This window comes from Bison bison, unplaced genomic scaffold (assembly GCF_000754665.1).
Source record: "Bison bison bison isolate TAMUID 2011002044 unplaced genomic scaffold, Bison_UMD1.0 scf7180017864525, whole genome shotgun sequence".
Lineage (NCBI taxonomy): Eukaryota > Metazoa > Chordata > Mammalia > Artiodactyla > Bovidae > Bison > Bison bison.
In genome coordinates, this window is record NW_011495076.1 from 12,021,649 (window position 1) to 12,031,474 (window position 9,826).

The following is a 9,826-nucleotide window of genomic DNA, read 5'->3' on the forward strand; positions in this document are numbered from 1 at the left end:
TTAGGTGTGACACAATTATTAAGCCTCAGCTTGATCAGCTAGAGAATAAACGAGAAGATATTACAACAAATTTAAATCTATAGTGTTTATGCACTTTTTGTTTGTGTGTTTAATACACTTTTAAAACCACATGCAGTTTTATACTTTTAAAAACACATAGCTTTGGCAGTTTGAGACACCAGGAATCTGAATGCAGCTATTCCATGAAAGGCATGGGGAGTGTGTGTGTGTGTGTGTGTGTGTGTGCATGTATGCGTATGCAATTAAATCACAACAATTTCATTTCAAAAACAACCAACCTGCTGTTTTAAATAAAAAGCAGGTTGAAAACCTGTACAAATGAAACATCTAATTTTGACCAGTTTACCACCTTTTGTTATTAATATTTATGAAAGCTACATTAAAATGGTTAAAAACAGTAAATATTTTAGAATTTTCTGGAACTAGACTCTCTCATAATGTTTGAATCTCCCCTCTTCCACCTTCCCTAACTCCAGCACTCTAACTGGAAATTTTTAAAAGGTTGGGTTGTATCACGCACAATTCACTGAGGCTTGGGCTGTACAGTTAGAAAGAAAGTAGTGCAGCTGAGTCCATAAATCCCTTTTGGTTCATAGTTGTTAGGAAGATTTCATGCTGCACTAGAGCATGACATTTAGCATTCTTACTGCAAAGAATAAGACAGATTATTCATCTTTTTCTTATCTGTCTTAAATGCTGCAGGCACAAAACCCAGCTAATATGTAGAGTTTCACTTTCCTATAAATGTAAGTCAACCTACTTTTCAAGGTACATGATGTTCAGTGGCTGAGATTCTCTGCAGTCCCATGTATGAAATATTTCAGGAGTGCAAGCCCATTATTTTGTTTCAAGCATGTTATCTGATCTTGTACTTAAAGAGCAATGAAAATGCTTCAGAAAAGAAAGAGCACTTTCCAATATATTCTGAATTTATTAGGATAAAATTGTCATATCTTGTAGGATTAGAGTTCAGTCCCGTGAGACAGTAAAACAGTTTATTAATTGATCAGAAGACTCAGATAAGAAGCAGCAGTGATATCTTATGAGGGACATGAGATATTTTATCTCTTTTCTGCAGTACACTGCCACCAATATATTTGTGACATTTACTGAAGAGACAGATTTTAATTTTCCAAGGTTGTTGTTGTTATTTTAATTTTCTCATGTATTATCCTGATGGGTTTTGAAAACATGATCATTTAAATCATTTTCACCTGTTTAAGGACAATAGCTATTTTTGTGGCTATTTCTACCCTATCCAGACCCAGCCTCTGTGGCTTTATGCCGTACACTCATTTCCTTCTCACAGAGTTTCTCTACCCTCAGGATAACACAGTTTGCCAGCCCATTGTTGGTTCTGTCCCAGGGTGTGTAGTCCAAGACTGTGTCTTTCCTTTTCCCCCGGAAGAGTGAACGTTACCCCGTAAGCTAAGGCAGAATAGCTCAGTTGCCTGCCTCTAATTTTCAGCCAGGAGAGAAAAGCTAAGAAAAGCTGGCCTTTCAAATCCTGATGATCTCACAGAGGTTTTATATTAATAGCACCCAAATCTGTTGCCAGCACACCAATTGACCAACTCTCAGTGTCTTTTCTGAAATCATCACACAATCCCTTTGTCTTCTATAGAAAGTGATGATGAACGTGGAGTGACAGACTTCAGTTTTTACATAGAAAGGGGAGATCTAGGCAGTGGGATCGGGCCAACATCAGCCTTAGGCAGCTGTTTTCAGTGGGGAAGACTCCTCATTAAAAGAGGAAATAACAGCTGTGTGCCTGCCTCAGGCTGAAGAGAGCCCTGGAGGGTTAGATGTCTTTTTCTCTCCTACTGAATTTCTAACATAATAATAAACAGATTTTTTTTCTAGCAATTCTCATTGGCTAGACATGGACGAGGTAAATTTTCATGAAAGGCACAACTGTACAATGGATTTCATGGGTAAAGTAGCTATATAAAGGCATTAGGCTAAGACTTTTACAGGGGTTTGACAACAAGGGTATGACATTGGTTTGCGGTTATTTACTTGGGAGGGATGGTAACATTTGCAGATTTGAATTTTTCTAAAAGCTCTTCTAAAGTGTAAAAGAATCACTTTTACACTTTCACTAACTAGTCTTCAGCAAATGCCCTTACTGATTTTTGAGTTGCCTGTATAGCAGTGCTATGTTTTCCCACCATTGTACTTTACAGCACAATTTACAATATGTCCCCCCAAAAGAGTATTTCCTTTCTCAATTGTCACAAAGCTGCTGAGGAGAAGCTTATTTTTAACATGGAAATTTGTTTTGTTTTAATAGTTTTAGCCTAAAAATAGTTGTCTTGTAGACTTCATAAGAGCCTAGTGCTATCTTATAACACAGTTGCCAAATTTTTATTAACGAATTTGTTTTACTTTTAATACACCAAAGATAAGCCTGCAGTAATAAAAGGAACCTATTATTATGTAATACTGAGCCTGAAGTAAATAAGTCAATCCTAGAAATGAAATATACAATGATGCCAAAAGAAATAATTAGAAACATTGCTATAATACAGATCACACTTGAGGCCCTCTCCAATTCTGTTTTTATCTATTTCTAACAGAATATGTTGACTATATTAAATGTTACATCATTTTTAGCTTGTTAACTAACCACCTGGTATATATCAAATAGTGACTATATTTAAAGGAAAAAAATGGTAGTTAGTAATAAATGTGAATTAAGAATAAGTAATTATTAAGTAAAATAAGTTCACTTATTCATTTATTGATGCCTGGCACATAGCAGATGATTTATAAATAAACAGTGAATGAATAGGGGCGTCCCTGGTGGCTCAGTGGTAAAGATTCTGGCCTGCAATGCAGGATAGCCAGGTTCGATCCCTGGGTTGGGAAGATCCCCTGGAGGACGGCATGGCAACCCACTCCAGTACTCTTGCCTAGGGAATCCCATGGACAGAGGAGCCATGCAGGCCACAGTCCATAGGGTCGCACAGAGTCAGACACGACTAAAGTGGCTAAGCAGCAGCAGCAGCAGTGAATGAATGAATGGCATATATGTATTAAATATCATATACGTGACTGATATTCTGATAGCTGTTAAATGCAACTGTGAAAACACTGGGTACAGAAAGAAGTATTTTTACTGCATGACTTTCTCCTCTGGGTGGGGAATACCATAGCAACAATATGCATGTAGCATATACCCAGCTGGTACTCAGAACAAGGCATATATTGGTGCTTGGCTTCTAGGACCCATGAAGGAGTTTTGATCAGAGTTCAATCTGGAGGCCCAGATTATATAAGCATATAAAAGTATGGATTATATAAAATGTAAAGTTTGGGCCCAAAGTGTGTCTACTTCATCCCAAAAAGGCCTTTCATCCCCACCTAGGCTGAATTTGGCCTCTTTCTCATCTCTAAATCTTCTGAAAACAACTTGTTTCATCAACCTGACAGATAGTTTTAATGTTTGTTCCAGATACTCTGAGATTTGTGTCCCTTTTTCCTTCAGTGAAAATTCAGTTTTTTTAGATAATGGGAGAAGGAAGGATTTCAGATTCTTTGAGGATACGTATTTTGTCTGTTTGTTTTCCACACATATGAAAGATAATAATGTACTCGCTCTTTTTAAGTTCTATATTGTCCTTATAGGTTTTTCCAACTAGTGCCCCCCTTGAAGGAGGGACAACACTGACTGTTTGTGGCTGGGACTTTGGATTCAAGAGGAATAATAAATTTGATTTGAAGAAAACCAGAGTTCTCCTTGGCAATGAGAGCTGCACCTTAACCTTAACTGAGAGCACAACAAACATGTAAGGACCTAAAAACACTTGGCCAGGGTGTGGCTGGAAAACAGGTTTTAGTTTTGAATGAATACTTGTAAAACTTGCCCCAAAAGTCCATCTCTTGAGTTAAAAAATGTCTTGGTCCACCACTCCCCTTGTGGATTTATTTTGTTTTTAAAACTATTTACTCACCAGGATTAAGGAGGGAGAAAGTGACATTACTCAGATGAAGAAAAGAAAAATCTAGCATCTGGGAATTTTTCAACCATTTTTGTAACAACTCGAGAAATTGTCTGGGTAGATTTGAAAGTGTAGCACTGGCTGGAGTTGGTCCATCTAAAGTCTTCAATAGGGAGACTCTTTCCAACAGTTTTTTCTATAAAAATCAGAGAAGAGCTCAATATGGACCCTCTTTTCTAAATTCACTTTCTGAATCTCAGAAATAGTGAAGCGGCTGTATCACACTTTTGAGACTCCTTGTTTTTGATGAGTTTATATTTAGCTGATCTTTATTGACAGTGTAATGGAAAGTTAAAGCGTTAGTCACTCAGTCGTATCCGACTCTTTTCGACCCCATGGTCTGTCCATGGAATTCTGCAAGCAAGAATACTGGAATGGTTTGCCAGAAAGGAGTGTATCTCATGTAGTCTTTCCCAAATCTCAGAAAATAGCAATGTTATCCCTATTTTACAAAGTGGTAACTGAAGCTCAGAAAGATAGATTAGTAGAGGTAATTCAGAGAGTAAAAGCTGAACAGGCCTTCAAACTCAGCTCTCTTGATCCAAGACCTGTGCCTGTTCTACTATATCCTACTTGTAACTTGTATAAGATCTGAATCCCATAATGAACAGAGAACCCAGAAATTTTTAGTATGTAGTAACAATAACCAAACATTTGACGTTTTATAGTTTGACCTATTCTTTCAAGTGGTTATTTTATACACTAGAATTCCTTCCAGGGTTATGCAAAGATCTAAATCTACTCATCTTATTTTACTGAGGCCAAAACATCAATTAATGTCATACTTGTTTAGCTTAATGGCAAAAAAAATTCATTCAAGAAATCCCCCTTGTAAGTTCTTGCTCATTGCTTATAAATTAGAGCCTATAAAAGTGAGACACAATTCATCCTCATTTTTAAAAGTTTCTTAATAAAGCAAATTATACTTTTTAGGATTATAATAATATTATTAATTTAAAAATAATTTTGTGGAAAGCCTATTTTTATTTTATCATTATCGTTATTAAATAAATGTGTATAACCACAAAAAGGCATCTTTTGACATACTTTGAAGAGGAGATTTCTGCTTAGTTGTAATCAGCCCATTGTTTCATATGCTATCAAAATACCATTTCTATAAGTATGCCAAACATTATGCCTACAATTGTAGAGGATTAGACTGAGATTATTATGAACTTTTCAATTGGTGAGTTCTACATCGATGATGTTTAACATTTCCTGTTTTGTCTGTATGAATAATACAAGACAGTCAATATAAAGTTTAGCATAATAGTACAGAAACAGAGCTATACAATTTTCAGTCTTGATGCTTACTTGGAAACTCTGCTTGCTATTTAGTCAGCTCACTATTTGGAGATAATAACTCTTAATATAAAACACCAAGCCAGAAAATGCCTTTGGACTTATATAAAACTTCGCTTTTTCAGGTTGAAATGCACAGTTGGTCCTGCAATGAATGAACATTTCAATATGTCCATAGTTATTTCAAACAGCCGTGGGTCAGTAGAGTATAGTGCGTTTTCCTATGTGGTAAGTCTGGGCATTCATTTTCTCATGAACTAGGATATTTAATTATTACTTAATCTACTTAGAGTTATAAAATTGACAGGTTATTTTATTTTGTTTTTATCTCTTATTCAGGATCCTATAATAACAAGTATTTCTCCAAATTATGGTCCAAAAACTGGTGGCACTTTACTTACATTAACTGGAAAGCACCTAAACAGTGGAAATTCAAGACACATTTCAATTGGTGGAAAAACATGTACTTTAAAAAGGTGTTGTAGTTTATCTTTTGTTTCATCAGTCAAGTTGGATGAATATTTGTACCTAACAAATCAAGAAAATATTGTTATTTTGTGGCAAAAAGACAAGAGGTTTATTATTTACTGTCCTAACCTTTAAAAACTTCTTCCTTCCTGAATCCCTCTACTCCTTTTTGCTGTTTTTCCTACCCTTCCCTTATGGTTTATTAATTCCACTTGTAAGTTTGTCTTCCCATCCACCTTCTTTATTGTTATACTTAGTATCCCACCTATGCTATAAGCTGTGAGGTTCTGTTAATTGACAATAAACACTTCCATCAAGATTTACAATTAGATCAGATCACTTTGGGGTGGTGAGAGCCATGAGGGAGACTAGGTTAGGAAGTTACGTTTCTGCTTCTTAAGAGATGGGAAAGCTTAAATCAAGTACCAAAACTTTAAAAATTGCTTAAAATCCCAAATAGTTTTAAGTCGGATGGCTTGCCTACAGCAAAGCTAAGTCTGGCATCTAGTCAAATGCAAACACCGCACATTAAAAAGAGCTTTTTTCCCTCTAGAAATTCCCATTTAGGTGCTATTGACTGATGTCCTTTTTGACTTATGGATATAATTCTAATATATGTGTGTCTTATTAATGAAGATCCATTTTCTTAATTTTTTGTTCAGTGTTTCACATAGTATTCTCGAATGTTATACCCCAGCCCAAAGTGCTCCAACTGAGTTTTCTGTTAAGTTGAAAATTGACTTAGCCAACCGAGAGGTGAACAGCTTCATTTACCGGGAAGACCCCATTGTCTATGAAATACATCCCACCAAATCTTTTATTAGGTAAGTAAAAGTTTCTGATGGGTATAAGAAAATAATGAACTTGAGGGTGATTGGCTGCCATATAGTCAAAAGGAAGATAGTTTTATTTCTGGATTTGATACTATTGCATTTCTTTTGAAGGATACCTTTCCAATTCAGGAGTGAAAACTACAGTCAGGTTCTGAGTACAATTTAACTTTATCAATGCTAGTTCATGCCATTTTATCCTAATCTAAATAGATTTCGTTAAAACAATTTAACTGAACATCATAGTATTTAAGCACTTATATTATGTACATTTTAATTCTTTACTAACCTTAGTGCCTAAAAGTGGAATCACCTTTTTCTGTCCATTTTACAGTGTATTTTTCCTTACCTAATTTACACACAGCTTTTCCCTATACCAGTGTGTTAATCACTCAGTCCTGTCCGACTCTTTGTGATCCCATGGACTATAGCTTGCCAGGGTTCCTCTGTCCATGGAATTTTCCAGGCAAGAATACTGGATTGGGTTGCCATTCCCTTCTCTGTGAGATATTCCTGACCCAGGGATCGAATCCAGGTCTCCCACATTGCAGGCAGATTCTTTACTGTCTGAGCCAATACCAGACTCCCTCCAAATCAGTATCTCATTGGACCCATTTCAGTCTGCCTTATTTCTGTTATTTCAATCAGTCTAGCAACAGTAGTTAAATTCATTTTTCTTTGTATTTTTTTCAGACAGGAAAAAATATTTCTTTTGTGTGTTTGGTGAATAAAAAGAAATTCATTCCTTCAGCTTATGAAATAATGAATTTTTAAAATATTTCCAGGTTAAATAAGTTATTTCCAAAGAAAATTTACCACTGAACTTTCATTTGACTTCAGTTGTGGCTGTAACTTGTAGTTAATACATGTGATTTAATTTCATTTCTCTCTTAAAATACTTGATAGAGAAAGAACCTCTCATAGCTATTTTTCTATTTTATTTTGCTCCCAGTGGTGGGAGTACAATAACAGGTGTTGGAAAAAACCTGAATTCAGTTAGTGTCCTAAGGATGGTAATAAATGTGTATGAAGCCGGAAGGAACTTTACAGTGGTAAGTCCTCTACGTGATAGTTGTGCTTAGAACTCTGCATCTCTGCCTCTACTGCCAGCTTTCAGGGTACCAGAGACATTTCAGTTTTGCCTTTAATGTCTGCTATTTGTCTTACTTGCATGTAGTCAATAGGATTTAGTCTCAGGCTAACATAAAACACACTCACACATAATGTTTAGACACAAATAATGATTATCAACTTGAAGCAGTGTTTTTTAAAAAACAGTCAGTACAAATGCAAACTACATCATCCCTGTCTTAGTCTGTTCAGGGTTCTATAACAAAAATACCATAGACTGAGTGGCTTACACAGCAAACATTTATTTTTTCTCACAGTTCTCAAGGTTGAGAAGTCCAAGACCAGGGTGCCAGCAGATCTGGCTTTCTGGGGAGGGCCCACTTCCTGGTTTGTAGCTGATTATGTTCTCATTGTATCCTCACATGGAGGGGAAAGAAAGAGTAAGCAAGCTCTCTTGTGTCTCCTCTTATGAGGGTGTTAATTCCATCATGAGAACTTCACTTTCATGACCTACTTACCTCCCAAAGGCCCCATCTCCAAATACCATCATGTGAGGGATTAGAGTTCCAAATACGAATTTGAGGAGGATGCAAACATTCAAACCAAAACATTTCCCTATCCTCCTTTTTATAATGCCCCATAGAACATCAACCTTTTTGGTCTAATAAAACCCCTGGGTAAAGCCTTTAATCTTGCCAAAGCATCCATGTCTTCCTAAGTGGTATGGTGTTTTCTTTCATATCCCTTCTTAACCATGCCTCTTGTCCTTTTGTTAGCATGTTATCAAATAATGAAAAAGAACATTAAAATACTTATGTCCTAGAGTGGGTATGATGTGAAACACTTCTTCACCTTTTTTCTTTTATTTGCAAGGTCCATCAGAATTTATCTGAATTCCTTCTTAAATTGACCTATTTTGTGCTCTGACAGTTTTGGGTCACATTGAAGTGGCAGTTTTACTTCAGACTTTAGGAAGTTTGGAGTTATTTTGAAGATTATGTATTTTGTTGTTTTTCTCTGATATAAAATACCCATAATCTAGTCAGACTTGTACACGCAACTTAGGAAAGTTCTAAGTGCCCCCTCTCAGGCAGGGTCTTGATTGGGGAGGTAATAGATTGAATTACAGCACTTCCTTTTAGATTCCCATCCAATATTTCTTGAAGGCTAAGGCCGCAGTGTGCTTTAATTACAAAAACCAATTTGGGGCTAAAAATGTCAAGCCAAATCACCAAACAATAAGGTCATCTCAAATAAGATTTTTCTTGACCTTCTCAATCAGCCACATTGCATCACCTCTAAAGAGTATTATTAGATTTTTATAATATTCCTGAGAGATTATACTCTAGGGAGTCCCCATATGAAGTAGAGAGCTTTGAAACCAATCCCTGCACATGGCCACAAACAAAGTTAGAATACCACCACTATTAATTTAAAGGACATCAGTTCTCCACAACCAGGCATAGCAATTTTTCATTAACCAATAAAAATAACAATAACCCCCTTTGGTGTTGGCATGCAACTTTTTAAAGTAGAAGTCTGAGAAATTATTAGTTTATCTAATTCACACTGAGGTTACATTATTAAAATCATGCCTAAGATTTCTTCCCTCTGCCTCACCAACATTATGATGACATGTGACATCATTCATTCCTTTGTAATATGTAGTTTTTAAAAACCTCCTAGGTGTGACAAAGAAGATTGAAACAACAGTAGAAGATTAGAATCTTATCTGTTTGCATATCTGGAAATGTAAAATTTGTTATTTTAGCCACAAAGATATTAAATAGAACAATGGATTCAATTTGGACAGGAATGAAAAATTCAGTGGGTCTATTTGACTATTGTTTGCAAAAAATCTCATAAAGAGACTCGTGTTCTTTCCATATTCCCTGATTCTTGTAGAATCTGAAGCTGACCATGATGAATTGAAGCCATTCATTATTTAACAGATGAAAACTCTTAGTCAGGTCTGATTTAGATTTACTGATCCAGCCAGAGTAAATTTCCAGTCTAACAAATTCAGATCTTTTAAAATAAAAATATTGATCACCTTCTTAACAAAATGCATATTAATTTGTTAACATACATTATGCCCCAGAAGCCAGAAGTTTGTTAATTTTCAAATTT

General features: G+C 35.8%; 1 protein-coding gene across 3 annotated transcripts in view; it reads left to right on the forward strand.

The window, feature by feature from the left end:
* MET (MET proto-oncogene, receptor tyrosine kinase) overlaps positions 1-9,826 on the forward strand; it is a 115,414-nt gene that overhangs the window by 71,831 nt on the left and 33,757 nt on the right. For all 3 annotated transcript variants that reach the window (XM_010831211.1, XM_010831213.1, XM_010831212.1), the window contains exons 6-10: positions 3,652-3,812; positions 5,453-5,555; positions 5,667-5,803; positions 6,458-6,619; positions 7,578-7,677. In XM_010831211.1, coding sequence (XP_010829513.1) covers positions 3,652-3,812; positions 5,453-5,555; positions 5,667-5,803; positions 6,458-6,619; positions 7,578-7,677 — 663 coding nt within the window. The remainder of the gene's footprint in view (positions 1-3,651; positions 3,813-5,452; positions 5,556-5,666; positions 5,804-6,457; positions 6,620-7,577; positions 7,678-9,826) is intronic.